The sequence below is a fragment of the Chiloscyllium punctatum genome, chromosome 6, assembly GCF_047496795.1.
Source record: "Chiloscyllium punctatum isolate Juve2018m chromosome 6, sChiPun1.3, whole genome shotgun sequence".
NCBI lineage: Eukaryota > Metazoa > Chordata > Chondrichthyes > Orectolobiformes > Hemiscylliidae > Chiloscyllium > Chiloscyllium punctatum.
Window position 1 is genome coordinate 3,497,098 of NC_092744.1, and position 20,513 is coordinate 3,517,610.

At 42.4% G+C, this 20,513-nt stretch overlaps 1 protein-coding gene across 1 annotated transcript in view; it reads left to right on the top strand.

Moving 5' to 3' along the window:
* The window catches only part of LOC140478663 (uncharacterized), a 298,481-nt gene that overhangs the window by 58,865 nt on the left and 219,103 nt on the right, over positions 1-20,513 (top strand). Inside the window, exon 2 of the mRNA XM_072571895.1 lies at positions 15,055-15,111. Within this exon, the coding sequence (XP_072427996.1) occupies positions 15,055-15,111 (57 nt within the window). The remainder of the gene's footprint in view (positions 1-15,054; positions 15,112-20,513) is intronic.

Consider the following 20,513-nt stretch of genomic DNA (forward strand, 5'->3'; position numbering starts at 1 on the left):
CCAAGTTTGTGGAAGATGCAAAAATGTGGAAAGTCTAGTGGTGACAATGGCACAGAATTTCTGCATAGGAACATAGACAGGTTAAGCGAATGATCAAAAGCATTGCTGCTGGAATATAATGTGGGGAAATGTGAGGTTATATGCTGTGGCAGGAAGAATAGGGGAGCTGACTATTACTTACTTAGAGAAAGATTGCAGAAAGCTATGGAACAGAGGAAAGACATTAATGTACTGGTATTATTGCAGGATTAGAAATTCAGAACCAGATAGGAAAACTTGGTGGGCCGAAGGGCTTATTCTATGCTGAATGTTGTATGAAAGTAGGCATCACAGCTGATAGTGCCTGTGGAGGTAGTCGAAAGACGATGAAGTGAGTGAGTGAAGAGGCAGCGCAAAGGCCATGCAGAGTGAATGTTGTGGGATGTTAGGGTGAAATGATAGTGAGTGAGGGAGGAGTTTGCAGGCAATAGTGAGACTGCCAGAGTATGAGCATTGGTGGGAGGTGGGTGCAGTGGTTCATAGAGGGTAAGTGTGAGGTTACAAAAAGATGAATTTGGCACTTACCTTGACACAGAGGAGAGTTGTTGATGCTTTTATGGCACTGCTGGCTGTTCCTTTGCACCATAGAGACAGCAATGACCCAATGGGTGACCTCGGATCAGGCTGCCAAGTAGTAGTACAGCTTCTTCTGGCAGCCCTATGGCAAGAGGGCTCCTCTCCTTTGCACCCCTCTCTCAAGGTGGACCTCCAGGCCCCTGCCACAGAATCACAGTGACACAGTGACACCTTCCCCTTCTCCCACTCCTTCTGTAAGTGTCCTAGAATGAGCAAGGCAGCTTCAGAATGCCAACGCTCGTCTGTGTGCATAGAACATAGAACATAGAACATAGAAAAATACAGCGCAGTACAGGCCCTTCGGCCCTCGATGTTGCGCCGACCGAAGTCTGCCTAACCTACACTAGCCCAATAACCTCCATATGCTTGTCCAATGCCCGCTTAAATGACCATAAAGAGGGAGAGTCCACCACTGCTACTGGCAGGGCATTCCATGAACTCACAACCCGCTGAGTAAAAAATCTACCCCTAACATCTGTCCTATACCAACCTCCCCTTAATTTAAAGCTGTGTCCCCTAGTTACAGCTGACTTCATTAGCAGAAAAAGGTTCTCACTGTCAACCCTATCTAAACCCCTAATCATCTTGTACACCTCTATCAAATCTCCCCTAAACCTTCTTTTCTCCAATGAGAACAGCCCCAAGTGCCTCAGCCTTTCCTCATACGATCTTCCTACCATGCCAGGCAACATCCTGGTAAACATCCTCTGCACCCGTTCCAGTGCCTCCACATCCTTCCTATAGTATGGCGACCAAAACTGCACACAATATTCCAGATGAGGCCGCACCAGAGTCTTATACAACTGCAACATGACCTCAGGACTCCGGAATTCAATTTCTCTACCAATAAAGCCCAGTACACCATATGCCTTCTTTACAGCACTATTTACCTGGGTGGCAACTTTCAAAGATCTGTGTACATGGACACCAAGATCCATCTGCTCATCCACACTACCAAGTAGTCTACCATTAGCCCAGTAATCCATCTTCTTGTTACTCCTACCAAAGTGAATGACTTCACACTTAGCTACATTGAATTCCATTTGCCACCTTTCTGCTCAGCTCTGCAACTTATCTATATCCCGCTGTAACCTGCCACATCCTTCTTCGCTGTCCACAACTCCACCGACTTTCGTGTCATCTGCAAACTTGCTCACCCAGCCTTCAAGCCCCTCCTCCAGGTCATTTATAAAAATGACAAACAGCAATGGTCCCAAAACAGATCCTTGTGGAACACCGCTAGTAACTGCACTCCAAGATGAACCTATACCATCAACTACAACCCTCTGTCTCCTTCCAGCCAGCCAATTCCTAATCCAAACCTCTAATGCACCCTCAATGCCATACCTCCGTAGTTTTTGCATTAGCCTGCCATGGGGTACCTTATCGAACGCCTTGCTAAAATCCATATACACCACATCTACTGCTTTACCCTCGTCCACTTCCTTGGTCATCTTCTCAAAGAACTCAATAAGGTTTGTGAGGCACGACCTGCCCTTCACAAAACCATGCTGACTATCCTTGATCACATTATTCCTATCCAGATGTTCATAAATCCTATCCCTTACAATTCTCTCTAAGACTTTGCCCACAACAGAAGTGAGACTCACTGGCCTATAGTTACTCGGGCTATCCCTGCTCCCCTTCATGAACAAGGGGACCACATTCGCTATCCTCCAGTCTTCTGGCACTATTCCCGTAGACAACGATGACATAAAAATCAAGGCCAATGGCTCCGCTATCTCCTCCCTAGCTTCCCAGAGGATCCTAGGATAAATGCCATCAGGCCCAGGGGACTTATCTATTTTCACCCTTTCCAGTATTCCCCGGACCTCTTCCCTACGTACCTCAAGGCCATCCATTCTAATCACTTGTGACTCAATATTCACATCAGCAACAGTGTCCTGTTCCTGAGTGAATACTGACGAAAAGTATTGATTTAGTGTCTCACCAATCTCCTCCGCCTCCACGCACAACCTCCCATTACTATCCTTGACTGGACCGATACCTACCCTAGTCATTCTTTTATTCCTGACATACCTATAGAAAGCCTTTGGGTTTTCCATAATCCTACCAACTAAGGACTTTTCATGTCCCCTTCTCGCTGCTCTTAGCTCTCTCTTTAGATCCTTCCTGGCTACCTTATAACTCTCAATCACCCCAACTGAACCTTCACGCCTCATCTTTACATAGGCCGCCCTGTTCCCTTTCACAAGGGATTCCAATTCCTTGTTAAACCACGGTTCCCTCACAAGACCCTTTACTCCCTGCCTGACTGGTACATACTTATCAAGGACACCCATTAGCTGTTCCTTGAACAATCTCCACATATCATTGGTGTTCTTCCCTTGCCTATTTTTCCAATCCACGCATCCTAAGTCATGCCTCACCACATCATAATTTCCCTGCCCCCAGCTATAGTGCACAATAGTCTTTTAAAGATACAAGTGCCAAGGATGCTGGTCAATGATGGATATCTGGTGAACGACATGTTGTTCCAGGCACATGGTAAGATGGGGCTAGAATCAGATGTGAGGGTTGGGATTGGTAGTTAATGATTCCTGCTTGGCAAGATACAATGAGAAATACTGTGAGAAGTACTGCGAGGCCTCAGTCTAAGAATCAGTCCAAACATACTCACTGCTTCTCACACTTAACCAATAAATCCGGAGACTCAGCTCATAGTTTAGATTTTTGTAGACTTGTGTAAGCACTAGCATTAAATGTTGAGAATTGTTTTAAACAAAATTGATCTTGAAATGTTGCCTTTTGGTCTCAGGATCTTACTGCGAAATTTTTAAAATCCCAATATTCATGAAATTATTTAAACATTTAATTTATGAAAATTAACTAATTAATACTCTTGTAGAGAGCAGGAACTACAGAAAGTTACATGTAAATGCTTTTCAGGCGTTTAGTGATAAGCAGCTGATAACCATTTTCTGCTGAAGTCGCCTTCAATTCACTCCTTATCATGTAGGAACTAGCTCATGACCTAAAGGCTCCTGATGCTCTTGTTTTGTCCAACTTAAATGATTTTTTTTTAACAAGGTCATTGCCAAGTTTTTTGTAGCCACAACTGCTTATTTCTCAATGCCAGCACTCTTTCACATCACCAACATGACGCTAAAAAACATTAACACTGACAATATCTTATGAGGTGAGAGAGGAGAAGTACAAACATGTTAGAGACAGCAGTAAATCTGCTCCTTATAGGCAGCAAACACATTTATTTTTCACAAGTGTACCTCACCGAACTTTTCGCCATTTGGTTGCAAACAGATAACATTAACTGTAACTGTAGTATCAAACACTCTGCAAGAGTCAAACTTTCAGACGTTTTTCCTCACATTTGAACAATTATAAACATAGGAGACAGCTGCAAAGTATCTGTCATGCAACTCTCAGAAGATGCATGCATCAACATCCTGTGTACCATGTAGGAAGTATGCATGAACTTCATACATGTCAGTTTGGCCTGCCAGTAGCAATCATACCTCTCAGTCAGAAGGAGGGGATTGAACTACCGCTGCGATAATTATGAGTCTAATGAAAACCAGCCATTGTGAGATTGAAGGAATGCTGCATTGTTGGAGGTTTGATCTTAAAGAATCAGGTTATATTTCTGTGAAAAAGAGGAGTTTCTTCCTCAAATGAAATCAATAATGGCCGATTAAGTGAAAACTGCTGTGCATGAGATCATGCTAACCACAGTAACTCATTTCTCTGTATAACGAAAGTGATTACATTTCAATGCCTGTGAAGTACTTTAAGACATCTAATGATATAATTTTGTTTCTTTCTTCCTTTTTTGGTTGAGTACCGTCTGTAACTTATGACTTGAGTTTCTCAAGGTACCTACATGGGCAAGCCAGTGTTTACCATGAACCAAAACAAGATCTTGTGTGGATAATAATCTGTTATTGTATGCCTACGCAATCAACAGATCACAGAATTGTCACGGTGCAGAAGGAGGCTATCCAACTAGTCTGTCTATACTAGTTAAATAAGCAGCATTACCAAGTACCAATCTGCTTCTTTCTCCCCTCGCCCTGACACTTTATTTTTAACCAAATACACATCCATTGCCCTCTTGAATGCCACAACTACATTTCCAGTCAGTGCATTCCATTTCCTAACTAAAGAGAGTGCCATAATCCCACTCTCGTTCCAGAGAGATGACTGGTGGTGGTTTAACCTGAGGGTCACCACACCTCAGGTGAGGGGAGAGTCATCCTGTTGTAGACTCTATGACTGTCCCCTCATCTGATGTGTGGTAATCGTCAGGTTAAACCATCATCAATTGCCTCTCTTCATGGGGACCCTCAGCCAGTGCGGGAATTGAACCCACACTACCCACTCATGATGTGTAAAAATCTTGATCCAAGATATTTTTTCTCCAAAGGCTTACGGTCCCAACTCCTTCAATCTATCTTTATCACTGACGTTCCTCATGTCCGGAATCATTCTCGTAAATCACTTCTGCACTCTCTCCAATGTGTTCACATCCTTTTGTTTAAGATCAATTACACTTCCTTTAAAAGGTAACAAATGTGTCCCGAGTGAGTAAACTCGCATTAATTCAGAATCCTGGAGGGATCTCACCAACATGGTGCTGTATTGCCTCTGCATCTTTCGTAACTAAGGCATACGTTCAGGGATCGCAATGGCCATAAAACTCTTACCAACGCAGTTTCTTCATAAAAAGTTAGTCTCTGGAACTTTATTTGAACAATGGACAACAAACATCTCTAAAATACACAAAAGCAGGTGTTCAACAATTCCTGCCTTTATTAGATCCAACTCAGTTAGATTATGTTACCAAATAATAACCCAGTAATACTGTTTCCTACACCTGAATGAATATCTGTTTAAAGTAATTATTGATTGAACAAGGGGGTGATTTTTCTGCCATTTACCTGTCAGGCCTTTTATAGTGTTAAGTGTAATTAATGACATCAAGAAATGTAATTTTGAGTCTTTTGTTTTACATGTGAACTACAGATGATTGCAGTTGTGATCCAGGCGATTTTATGTATGAATCCTGTGTTCATAGTTTAAGTAGCTATGGTGCTTGTCAATAATGCAACAAAGAAATCATCATTCAAGTCAGTACATTTAATGATGGCTTCATTGAGCCACACCACAGAGTCAGGCATCACAATGACAGGGATCAGGAGCATTGTATGGTTCTGTTTGATGTTAAATTTTAATGTAAAATGGCAGAGAGGTGCACTGAATATCGATGACCTGTAGCAAGCTGGGACAGGAGATAAATACGCTCTCATAGCATTGAGTGAAACAGCCTACAGCATCATATTTGATTTGTCAGACAGGTCTCTCTTTTACAACCTGCGACTGGAGCATTATTGACTTGTTCCAACTTCTTAATGAAAAGATCACAAAGTAAAGCCATTTTTGAGGCCTTATTGTATCATGAACACTGGTGGTGCACATTTTCCTCATGCGCTGCCTCCTATGTTGACATACAGTCAATCTATCAAGTGTGGAACACACACCAGGTATCCGTTCTTGATAACACAATGCCCTGAAATCTAAAATGTGCTCCAGGGATCTGAATGACTGGCCCCTCAGACTCACTTGAACCACCTGTGATCATTAAGGTCATCGATGCAGGCAAATTGATTGGCCTTTCCTGCTGCATTGTTACAGAAAGCAAATGATCATGTTGTGAGGCCATGAATATGTTAAGGGACACAGTTATTACAATGTCAATGCCTCATTACAGGTGCAGGTTCCTAAGTCAGCTTAAGATAACATTGACTGGCCAATGAAGGAACTGTCAAGGTACTGCTGAGGGTTGTCTTTACTTCCATCTGAATCAATCCTGGAACACCAGGGCATGGGGTTAGGAGGTGTTAAACTGTGACCATGTAACAATGAATTACGCTGTTGGGGTGCCTACCACTGAATGCTTGACGCTTTAGGGTTTTCTGCCAACAATTGAGCATAAGCAAGAAGTGGCTGTTGTCTTGAATAAGATACTGTTTATTGCAGGATAGCAATCATATACATGTTGCATTAGTTAGACAGATATTGAGTGGAAATTTCCCCTCCAATGTGCTGAATAAGCAAAAGTAAGATAGGTTGAAAAATAGAGACAGAATGAAAAAATCAGAATCATGATAGCAAGAAATAGTTATGCAATTTTCTCCTCAAGCTTTAAATGCTGACTTCAGAACTTTGTTATTATAAGATGTAAGACATAGCAGCAGAAGTAGACCATTTGGTCCATTGTGAATGGTATACTATTCAATGAGATCATGGCTCACCTCAATTACATCATCCTGTCTTTCCCCCATAATCATCTGTTCACTGTCTGTTTCAACATTGAATGTACTAAATGATCCAGCCTCAACAGCCCTTTACAATAAAGAATACCACAGTCTCCCTACCCACTGAACGAAGAAATCTTCCCTCATCTCTTTTTTAAACGTGTGCCCCCTGATTCAGAGATTAGTTCCTCTGGTCCTTAACTCTCCCACAGGGGAACTTACATTTCCACATCTAACCTGCCAAGTGTGCAAAAAACCTTGTATGTTTCAATAAGGTCTCATAGTACTAAACTCCAATAAGGGCAAGTTCAATCTAGAACATAGAAAAAAATACAGCGCAGTAAGACCCTTTGGCCCTCGATGTTGCACCGATCCAAGCCCACCTAACCTACACTAGCCCACGATCCTCCATATGCCTATCCAATGCCCGTTTAAATGCCCATAAAGAGGGAGAGTCCACCACTGCTACTGCCAGGGCATTCCATGAACTCACGACTCGCTGAGTAAAGAATCTACCCCTAACATCTGTCCTATGCCTACCACCCCTTAATTTAAAGCTATGCCCCCTCGTGACTCCACATGTGGAAAAAGGTTCTCATGGTCAACCCTATCTAAACCCCTAATCATCTTGTACACCTATCAAATCTCCCCTAAACCTTCTTTTCTCCAATGAAAACAACCCCAAGTGCCTCAGCCTTTCCTCATACGATCTTCCTACCATACCAGGCAACATCCTGGTAAACCTCTTCTGCACCCGTTCCAGTGCCTCCACATCCTTCCTATAGTATGGCGACCAAAACTGCACACAATACTCCAGATGCGGCCACACCAGAGTTCTATACAACTGCAACATGACCTCAGGACTCCGGAACTCAATTCCTCTACCAACCTCTCCTCATAAACGTCCCTCCATACCTGGTATCAACTGAGTGAACCTTCTCTGGATTGCCTCCAATGCCAGTATATTTTTCCTCTGATGAGGAACACAAACTGTTCACAATATTTCAGCTTTGGTCTGATTAGTGTCTTTTATAGTTTTTAGCAAAGCTACCCTTCTTTTATACTGCATTTCCATTGAAATAAAGGCTAACATTCCATTTGTCTTCCCAATTGCTTCAAAGCTATCCATTTGTGATTCATGGGCAAGGACATCCAAATTTGTCTGTTCTGTACTTTCTGCAGTCTTTCTCCATTTAAAAAAATATTCAGTTACTCTTTTCTTCCTTCCAAAATGCATCATGTCACATTTTCCCATATTATGCATACTCTCTGTGTCACCCCCACTTCCTGCCTTCCCAACTATTTTTGTGGCATCTGCCAAATGGCCAGAGAACATTCACTTCCCTCATTCAAGTTAATAATATGTATCATAAATAAATGTTATCCCAGCACTGATCCTTGTGGCACTCCACTAGTTACAGATTGCCATTCTGAAAATGGTTCCATTATTCAAACTTACCGTCTTCTATTTTTGAGCCAATTCTCTATATATGTTATTGTACCACTTCCAATATCATGGGCTTTTATCTTATTAAGTTGTTGAATATATTATCTTTATCAACTTCTTCTGGAAATCTAAATATATTACATCCACTACTTACCCTTTATCTATCCTGCTTGATAACCCCTCAAATTTATAAAGATATAATTTTCCCTTCATGAAGCCATACTGCCTCTGCTTGATTATATTACGCATTTCAAGATGTTCTGCTATTACAACTTTTATGGTACATAGACACTAACATTTTCCCAATAACAGACATTGAACTAATTGATCTATAGCTACCTGATTTTTGTCATTCTCTCTTTAAGTAAAGGTGTTACATTTACAGTTTTTCAATCCTCTGGCACTTTTATAGAATCTAAGGTTTCCTGGAAGATTACTCCTAGTGCATCCACTATATCTGTAGCTGTTTAATATCCTTGGATGCAGTCCTTCAGTTCCTATTGAGTGATGACTACCTTATTTCCATGAATCGGCATATTATTAAGATCCCATATCCAATTCTCCTCTCCTTCCTGGAAAAACTAGAGGACACAAATTCTCACTGTGTAAATCAGAGTGTGTACCTAGCAGCTACAGCTCACTGAATTCTTGTCCAGTCCACCATCCAGCTGCTTTTCCAAACTAATGTCCCAGCCTGTTCCACCACCACCAGTCACCTTCACCATTGCCCATCTAAATTGGCAGCAGCAAACCCCATCAGCCTCACCTCAGTATCCAGCCTCTCCACATTATCCAGTCTCACCACATTATCCAGCCTCACCGCATTATCCAACCTCACCGCATTATCCAGCCTCACCGCATTATCCCTCCTCTCCACATTATCCAGCCTCTCCACATTATCCAACCTCACCTCAGTATCCAGCCTCACCACATTAACAAGCCTCACCACATTATCCAGCCTCACCACATTATCCAGCCTCACCACATTATCCAGCCTCACCACATTATCCAGCCTCTCCACATTATCCCTCCTCTCCACATTATCCAGCCTCTCCACATTATCCAGCCTCTCCACATTATCCAGCCTCTCCACATTATCCAACCTCACCACATTATCCAGCCTCTCCACATTATCCAACCTCTCCACATTATCCAGCCTCTCCACATTATCCAGCCTCACCACATTATCCAGCCTCTCCACATTATCCAGCCTCTCCACATTATCCAGCCTCTCCACATTATCCAGCCTCACCACATTATCCAGCCTCACCACATTATCCCACCTCACCACATTATCCCACCTCACCACATTATCCAACCTCTCCACATTATCCAGCCTCACCACATTATCCAACCTCACCACATTAACCAGCCTCTCCACATTATCCAGCCTCACCACATTATCCAACCTCACCACATTAACCAGCTTTCAACTTTTGTTGGAACTTAGAGGTATCTATAATCTTCAAGCTTCCACCAGTTGCACAGACACACGCACAGCCACACACATACACACACACGCACAGCCACACACATACACACACACGCACAGCCACACACATACACACACACGCACAGCCACACACATACACACATGCAGACCACATACATAGAGACACGCACTCACACAGACACACACACAGACATGCATATACAACACATCATTGACACCAAAAGCATCTCTGCTTTTTTAGCATTCACCTACTTCACACTCCACATACTTTACATTGTTTCTGTATATTTTACTTTGCTTTTTGGTATACATGAAGTTTTGTGCTCAGTTACAGGATACCAGTCTCTGCCTTGCATTGCCTTTTAGCAGAGAGAGACAGAGAGAGGCGTGCAGCTTGTGATGGTGGGGTGAACAAGAAAGGGTATGGACATGATGGATAGCTATGATGACAAAATTGTCAACAGTCATCACTTCACTGAAATGGAGATCAACTTCAGGAGTCAACACATGTACAGATTAACACAGTGTTAGTGAAGGGCTTTTGCCCGAAACGTCGATTTCGAAGCTCCTTGGATGCTGCCTGAACTGCTGTGCTCTTCCAGCACCACTAATCCAGAACAGTGTTAGTGAGTCTGTACAGGTTGTGTTGTTGAAGTCCTTCCCAGAGTCTGATTAGTAGAGAATCTATTGAACAAAATAAAACTTGCACACTTATGCTACTAGTCTCACTATAAACACCTGGCAAAAAATAATTAAATACTATTGAATGAATTACTGCTGGTTTTTTAGATTAGATTCCCTACAGTATGGAAACAGGCCCTTCGGCCCAACAAATCCACACTGACCCTCCGAAGAGTAACCCATCCACACCCATTCCCCTACCCTATATTTACCCCTGACTAATGTACCAAACACTATGGGAAATTTAGAATGGCCAATTCACCCAACCTGCACATCTTTGGACTGTGGGAGGAAACCGGAGCACCCAGAGGAAACCCACACAGACAAGGGGAGAATGTGCAAACTCCTCAGAGACAGTCACCCAAGGCAGGAATTAAACCTGGGTCCCTGGCGCTGTGAGACAGCAGTGCTAACCACTGAGCCACCGTGCCACCCCAAAGTGCACAATGGCAAATATCAGAGAATCAAAAGTGGTAACTCATGATGACCACAGTGGCCTGGATATTACATTTAGTAAGAGGGATAGCAGGGCATGGCTAACTATAAAGAAAGCTACCTACTTGCCAACAGAATGTTAATTTCACAATTATTATTAAACATAAGCCCTGAAAATGTATTTTATACTTTTGAAATATCAAATTTCTCCACCATAATCAAAAAAGCTTGCATTGTTTAACAAATATGTTTTTCAGATCTATTTCATTTTAATTTAACTTCTTTCTTAATCAAAAACAACCATGTATTTCAACATCTGAAAACATAAATTAAAAGTGAAAGATAGTATCTGTTCTTAACTTCCTGATGTGCTGTATAATTGGCTACACATCTGCTTATTGGGATTACTGGTGCTGCACACTAAGACACCCTGTTCCCTTCACTGCTGATTCAAACTGCAGTCAGAAGGGAGGGGAGAAACCATGTCTCAGACATCACTGAACCTTCGTAGGTAGCTTTCTTCATAGTTAACCATGCCCTGATGGCCCTCTTACTAAACATAATATGCAGGCCACCGTGGTCATCATGAATTACCACTTTTGATTCTCTGATATTTGCCGCTGTGAACTTACAAGCAGATTTATACAGAAACAACAGGGAAACAGGAAGCAAGTTACTGGGCAGTATATGAGAAGACTGATTAATGATGTCATCCTTATTACTGAACAGTTACATGGCAACCTGAGGCAAAAGGCAAATGATTTCGTGAATTCACGTAGTTTTATACAGAACCGATGTGAATGCTGGGCCAGGGGATCAAGAGTGGCTCATAACCGTTCAGCAAACTGTCAATAAAATCCAAACACTCCTGTCCATGTCGTTACACGGCCACAAGGTACCTGACTTCAATCATGAAGTCCTCCCTTTGTGCGGCATACTTGCCAAATAGACTTATTTTACAGCTAGCATAAGGAACTCTTGTGAGTGGAAGTTAATGGAACCCAGTGGAAAAGAGGGACCTTGTATCTGGCTACCCGGGGGAGGGATGAGAAAGCTGTCCTACATTTAGTGAGTGACAGAAAGAGCTTGATGTGGGAAATCTGCCCACTAGCAGCAGGATTAAAGTAATCAAGTTTGTTAATGTGCTACTTAAAACCAATTGGATCTACTGAGCTTTAATGTTGGCTTGGGGATTGCAACACGTTTGTATGGGCCTCCTGGCTCTCCAGAAAGCTGCCCAATTGATCTTGCTGGGGGTTTAGAAGTTGAGGTATGGAAGCTGAGGGTAATGGGTATTTGGAAGTTGGGTGGGTAGCTGGGTTTCTTGTACACCGGCACTCGCTGCTTGACTGAGAGATTATCCAGGAGGGTTCCTCACTGAGGGACTGCTGCTGCTCTTGTATCTGGTAACTGGCCCTACTGGTCAGTCATGACCTCCTCATGAATTGAACCCACTCCTGTTTCCAATAATTCAACTACAGTTGTTCCTAGTGACAATGATGATGAAGAGCTGCCCAGACTCTGTGTGGCAGCTAAAGGGGGATTGATGTCCTCCCTCCTGGTGCCTTAATTAGAGACAGGAGGTCTGACACTATCCAGGTAAATTGCTGCTACTTCCGTCAGACCTCCTGAAGAAAAATAACATGATGTTTCCCTCAGGCCTTCAATAGGTGTGATCCTCATCACCAGCAATCAACTTTCACTCACTTTCTAAATAAAGTTTGTGGGCAGGCAGGTGAGATGACATGGCAGCCAGGAATAATTTGCCTGTCTCTCTGATGACTAACATTTGCACAATTTACAGTAAAAGTGATACTCCTAAGCCTGCTGCCCAGGATTGGCTCAGCTAAAGATATTTCTGTTCACCTGGAGCATTTAAAGGGGAAATCTGTTGACGTTTGTTTTTTTTTTAATTCCCGCCTCAGGCGACTGTCTCTGTGGAGTTTGCACATTCTCCCCGTGTCTGCGTGGGCTTCCTCCCACGGTCCAAAGATGTGCAGGCCAGGTGAACTGACCATGCGAAATTGCCCATAGTGTTAGGTGCATTAGTCAGGGGTAAATATGGGGAATGGGTCTGGGTGGGTTAGTCTTCAGAGGGTCAGTGTGGACTTGTTGTGTCGAAGGGCCTGTTTCCATACTGTAGGGAATCTAAACTAATCTAAAGTAGTCACAGAACCAAACCATTTATGACAATAGACAATAGGTGCAGGAGTAGGCCATTCTGCCCTTCAAGCCAGCACCACCAATTATTGTGACTGTTAAAGAAAGAAAGCTCAAAACATGCCCCCTGATGATTTTTCACAAATGGGAAGTAGGATATAAAAGGTAGCAATAGTCAAAAGTGCAGTGATGGACAAGGTTGGGCAGAGTTAGTAACATCTCAATTGCATTTACATAGCATTTTCAAAGGCAAGAGAGCTGGCTTGTGGTATTATTGCTAGACCATTAATCCAGAGGCCCAGATAATGTAGTGGGGATCCAGGTTTGAATCTTGTTGTAATAGATAGTGACTTCTGAATTCACAACCCATATGGTTCACTCATGTTGGTTAGGGAAGGAAATTGGCTGTCCTCATCTGCTGATCCACAAGTGACTTCAAACACACAGTTTGACTCCTAAATGCTTTCTAGACAATGTGGGATGGGCAATTAATGCTGACCTGGCCAATGATGCCCACACCCTATGAACGAATAAAAACAATAAAGAAAAAATAATGAGTGAAGGAAAGGTTCACACCACCTGTGGGCATATGACAGTTTCCTTTGCAATAATTTTTCATCAAAACTAAATTTGTTTTTAAATAGTGTTTCAAGCGTATAACCCAGCAGTATGTTGTTTAACATGAGGGTTTTATGGAAGTGAAGCTTTCAATATCTCCATACAAGATTTTTGCCTCATGGTAGTTGTCACATGATTGTGGCAAACTAAGTCAGAGATTTGTGCATAACTGCATTTCAATCCAATCAAATACCCTAGTGAAGATCAGTGGCACTATACAGAGGAAAGGGAATTAACAAATAATTGAATGCGTGCAAATGATGCCTGAGTGAAGAAACTGAAAATCTTTGACTTCCACCGAAAGCAGTGTGAATTTGGCAAAATGACCTGCCACCTTCCCAAGGCCACCCTGGGGAGAATATGACCATTTCCAGGCTTGGGCTTCATTGAAATGACGTAAACAGCCAGCTCCCATAATGAGTGTTTCACGTTACTTCATATGTCAAAGACCTTTTTTTAGTCACTCATGGACCAGGGGCATCTTTGGTTGTGCTTTCATTTATTACCCGTCCCTAGTTGTCCCTTGAGAAGGTGGGGGTGAGCTGCCTTCTTGAACCACTCCAGTCCACCTGCTATAGGTTGTCCACAATGCCCTTAGGGAAGGAATTCCAGGCGTTTGACCCAGTGACAGTGAAGGAATGGTGATATTTTCCAAGTCAGGATGGTGAGTGGCTTGGAGGGGAACTTGAAGGTAGCAGTGTTCCCATTTATCTGCTGCCCTTGTCCTTCTAGATGGAAGTGTTCATGGGTTTGTAAAATGCTGTCTGAGGATCTTTGACGAATTTCTGCAGTGCATCTTGTAGATGGTACGCATTGCTGCTATTGAGCATCAGTGAAGGAGGGAACAGATATTTGTGGACTGATGTTCACCTAACACTGAGAGCTAGGACTTTACTGCAATGTTTCTTAGCACACTATGGTTGGAGAGTGCTGCTGGTATTTATATGCAATGTTTTGCTATGACAGATCCAGTCACATATCAAACTTATCCCAGAGGCCACAAAGAAGCAGTTAAGATTATTTAAACAAGTAGATATGCAATACTGATGTTCTGCCACTAGGTGCTGTTTACATATTTAACAAGTGCTGCATCATCACAGAAAAATATGCTCATTTTCCACTTTAACAGTCAAGTTGACATTGGATTCCCAAAAACTGCGCAATAGCATCAGAAAGCACTTCATTATGTTAAATCTAATAATTGTTTGACCTTCATACTTAGTTCCAAATGACTTGTTTCCAGTGATCCTCGTGCTTAATTCCACATGACTAGGTTACAGAGTTCTGTAAAGTTTAATATTTATGAACTATGTGCTTTTCTTATGTTTTTTCCTGTCTCTTCCTTCTAGGCCTGTACATGCAGTGGTAAATCAAACTGTCACTGTGATGGAGTAAAAGGCGCTAAGGTAAGATATTCAATGTTCATTGTTAACCAATAGACAGTTCATAACTTAAGAACTGCCAATTGCAATCTAAGTTAACTAAATTAAATACGTGAATTCAGTAACATTTCAAATTATTGCACCTTTTACATTGACTGTCTACAAGGTAAAGGTTGCTACTGTATGATTCTGCTATGGCTCAGAGCCAGATCCTGTAAAGGCATGGCATGAGCTGATTACATTTCATACCTAATGCTACAAAGGAGATTATGTTTGAAAACAGACTATGATGACAATTTATTTTAATACTCTTCTTTCTCTATCTGTCTTGGAGGCAGTGTGTTGGTACTTAGTCCAAATTGTTACTTGTTGCTGTGATTTGTTAGATGGGGGACAAAGTTTCTGCAGTGTCCCTAACTTTGCTCCATAGCTTTACTGTAAACCTCAGAGAAGCAGTATTGTAAATGATACCATCTCTCGGTAGAACAGAATGGAATGCTGGAGAAAAGAGACATCCCAAAGAAGATTTTCACCTTGCACTCATCGAGAGAGAATCACAGGAATGCCAATGTACTGATACTGATCCCCTGGATTGTGTGCCCAGAGACAGGAGAATTGCTGGCTAAAACCCATCCTTTAAAAATGGCTGTACAAACTTCCTAACATTGATGTGAAAAGGAGGGTGGAAGACCTGGATTAGAAGTCAAGGGAAATGCAGCTGGGGAAGACCGAGGAGAATGCCCAGTGTGCAGGTGGGATGGGTGACAATGGAGCTCCAGCATTTTGCTCAAAGTTTTAACATAAAGATTAACATCCCTTCTGTCCTCACCACCATCACCCCCTCCCTCCCTCCCCCACCTGAGTCTCCATGTCTCATCCATAAAAAGCCATGATGCCTAAGTTCAGGAGCCCATCTCCATGGGCCCCAAACCACAACTGAAGGCAACCTGAAATGGAAGGAACTCCACTGGGATAATGGATCCCTGTCTAGTCAGTCATGCATCGTGAATCCAGCAATTGAAATCTTCAAGCTGATGTCTACAGATAGTGTGAAATAGAAAAAAGGGTCCTTTTTTTATTTTTTCCAAAGGTCAATTGGCCTGTAATTTTAAATGCCTCAACAGTATTGTCAGATCACTATCAAACATGTTTTGACAGATTTGACAACTTTGACTATTCTTTAAGGTCTTGTCAGTTTTTTTGATAACTTGATAAGTCACAATGAGATCATACTCTCTTTACGCACAGTCATGTTCTCATTATAAGAATCCCAAAGGGTAACTGATTTCTCTCAAAGAGTACCTTATCACTGCCTTACTTCCACCAAAAGACACCTTACCACCCCAAAAGATGTCCTGGGACCAACTCCAGAGCAATACCTTAATACTCTAAAAGCTTACCTCTGCTTTTCAAATGAATTCACAAAGTTCAGAACTGTTCTTACCTGGTCTAAGCTGCAGACTCCCACCTCACTAAAATCATTGCAGCCTGGGGAGGATCGGTCATCTACAGATATAGATACACAATGGACACTGGTAATGACTCGCTGCCTGGATGATTATAAGTTTGAGTTCAATCATAAAGTTAATTGTTCTGTCTGTAATGTACATTTAGGTCTGGTAATTTCAGGGTCTAGGAATCACTGTAAGGAGGAAGGGAATGGGATCATTTACGACAGACAGGCACAGTAATGTACTAATGTACTCTTATTTGCTCAAAGCAGTCTGATCTATTACAGACATTCCAAAACTAAATCAATCAATAAAGTGGAGATCTCACTATGAGCAAGAGGATCAGTTCAATAAGAAGATAAAAATATACAGGCAGGGATTATATCACTTTATAATTAAATGGGAAATTGTCCAGGGAGAAATATCAGGAGCAGAGATATTGGAAGAATTAGAAAGGTATCATTAGGGAACAATCTCTCAGAGAAATCTCAGGGAAAGATTACAAGTGCAGAGAATATTGATGTATCAGAAATCAGGGAAAAGGACTTTCATATGCTTTAACAAATTACAAATGAGAAGCCGGGGTATTAGCAGTTTAGAGGACTTCAGAACATAAGATCTAGGAGCAGGAGCAGGCCATCTGGCCCCTCGAACCTGTTCCACCATTCAGTGAGATTGTGACTGATCTTTTCATGGCTTCAGCTCCACCTACCCGCCCTCTCACCATGTTCCTATAAACTCTCTTCGCTTTAACAACATTCAATGAGGAAGCCTCAACTACTTCACTGAGCAGGGAATTCCACAGATTCACAACCCTCTGGGTGAAGAAGTTCCTTCTCAATTCAGTCCCAAATCTGCTCCTCCTAATCTTGAGGCTATGCCCTCATGTCCTAGTTTCACCCACCAGTGGAAACATCGCCTCTACTTCTATCTTATCAATTCCCTTCATAATTTTATATGTTTCTGTAGGATCCTCCCTCATTATTCTGAATTCTAATGAATATAATCCCAGTCTAATCAGTCTCTCCTCATAAACCAACCCTCTCAACTCTGGAACCAACGTAGTGAACCTCCTCTGGACCCCCTCTCGTGCTCGTGCATCCTGTCTTAAGTAAGGAGACCAAAACTGTACACAGTACTCTAGGTGTGGACTCACCAGCACCCTATACAGTTGCAACATAACCTCCCTGCTTTTAAATTTAATCCCTTGCGCAATGAAGGACAAAATTCCATTTGCCTTACCTGTTGTACCTGCAGAACAACCTTCTCTGATTCATGCACAAGGACACCCAGCACCCTATGCAGAACAGCATGCTGCAACTTTTTACCATCCAAGTAATAGTCCTTTTTACTGTTACTCCTACCAAAATGGATGACTTCACATTTATCTACATTGTATTCCATCACCAGACTTTTGCCCACTCACTGAAATTATTTATATCCCTCTACAAACTTTCAGAGTCCTCTGCACACTTTGCTCTGCCACTCATCTTAGTGTCATCTGTAAACTGTGACACACTACACATGGTCCCCAACTCCAAATCATCAATGTAAATTGTAAACAATTGTGGTCCTAACACTGATCCCTGAGGCACACCACTAGTCACTGATTGCTAACCAGAAAAGCACTCATTTATTCCCACCTTTGCTTCCTGTTAGTTAACCAATCCTCTATTCACACTAATACATTGCCTGTAACACTGTGCACCCTTATCTTATGCAGCAGCCTTTTGTGCAGCATCTTGTTGAATGCTTTTGGAAATCTAGGTACACCACATCTACTGGGTCCCCATTGTCCACCATGCTTGTAATGTCTTCATAGAATTCCAGTAAATTAGTTAAACATGATCTGCATTTCATGAATCCATGCTATGTCTGTCCAATCAGACAATTGCTATCTAGATGTCTTATTATTTCTTCCTTGATGATAGATTCAAGCATTTTCCCCATGACAGAAGTTAAGCTAACCAGCCTATAATTCCCCATCTTTTGACTACCTCCTTTTTTCAACAATGGCGTCACATTTGCTGTTTTCCAGTCTTCTGGAACTGACCCAGAGTCTAGTCAATTTTGAAAAACCACCACGAGTGCATTTGCTATTTCTCCCACCGCCCCTTTTGGTATCCATTGCTCTCGATGTGCTCTCCTGTACATCAGAGAGACCAAGTGCAAACTCGCCAAATGGTTCAGGGAACATTTCTGGTCCGTATGCACCAACCAACCCTAACTTCCTGTAACCATCCATTCCATCTTTGGTCCATGTGGCCAGACAATACTTGACTTAAAGGCAGTGTCAATATGAAGGAAATAATGAAGGCATCTAGTAATACAGAAGTTCTTCGGTGAGGAACATAGTGAACGCACACAAAGGAATGATTGCAATCAAGAAGATAGAATGATTGGACTCAGAAGGTAATCAATGCAGGAACAGACAGAAAGAGAAGGAGGACAGACAGAAAGAGGAGCATAAAATATATGTGCAGAGAAGCCAGTAAACCTCTTTATAAAATTTGATGTTGTTAGAAAGAAGAAAAATAGAATTCTAGAACCTACTGGTAGGCAATATACAAGCAAGCGAAAGGAAACTAAATTTTAAAACTGAATATGTGCAACATTTATGCAGGAATTAATGCAGATTCTTACAGCTGTATGAACCATTTCAAGTGAAATTGGTCTTTTTATCTGAAGTATAGCTTCCTGTTAATTCATGTTTCATTCACATAGATTCTGATTTATGTTGAAGTAAGATTTACAAAAAATAAAATCTTTGTCCTCTTTCTTTGAATTATTTTGTAAGTTTGGTTATTTTTGGTTTATAGATTTAAAGTGAAAGATTTAAAAGTTTGCATTAGAGATCAGGATTGTGAACTGTATGTTGTTGATTAATTAGGAATCAACTCCCGAAAACAACATGAACAGAACTGATATAACGAAAGTGAGAGGAGGTGTTAACTGTATCGAAAACCTCAGGCTGAATTTGCCTGACAGTGAATCTTGATTCAAGGTCAATAGGTGTGGAGCTGGAGAAGCACAGCAGGCCAGACAGCATCTGAGGGGCAGGAAGGTCAATGTTTGGGGTCAAGACCCTTCATCAGAACTGGGGAGGGGGAATGGAGCACAGACATAAATACAGGGAGGGGGGTGGGGTTGGGAAAGTTAGTTGGGATGGTGATGGGTGGATTCTGGATTAGTGGTGCTGGAAGAGCACAGCAGTTCAGGCAGCATCCAACGAGCAGCGAAATCGACGTTTCGGGCAAAAGCCCTTCATCAGGAATAAAGGCAGTGAGCCTGCAGCATGGAGAGATAAGCTAGAGGAGGGTGGGGGTGGGGAGAGAGTAGCATAGAGTACAATGGGTGAGTGGGGGAGGGGATGAAGGTGATAGGTGATTCTCTTTCAAAGGAGAATCCTCCCACTTCCTCCAGACCAAAGGGATCGCCATGGGCACACGTATGGGCCCAGCTATGCCTGTCTCTTTGTTGGCTACGTAGAACAGTCCATCTTCCGTAATTACACCGGCACCACGCCCCACCTCTTCCTCCACCACATTGATGACTGCATTGGTGCCACCTCGTGCTCCCACGAGGAGGTTGAGCAATTCATCAACTTCACCAACACATTCCACCCCGACCTTAAATTTACCTAGACCATCTCTGACACCTCCCTCCCCTTCCTGGACCTCTCCATCTCCATTAGTGACGACCGACTTGACACTGACATTTTTTACAAACCCACCGACTCCCACAGCTACCTGGATTACACCTCCTCCCACCCTATCTCTTGCAAAAATGCCATCCCGTATTCCCAATTCCTCCGCCTCCACCGTATCTGCTCCCAGGAGGACCAGTTCCACCATAGAACACACCAGATAGCTTCCTTCTTTAGAGACCGCAATTTCCCTTCCCACGTGGTTAAAGATGCCCTCTAACGCATCTCGTCCACATCCTGCACCTCCGCCCTCAGACCCCACCCCTCCA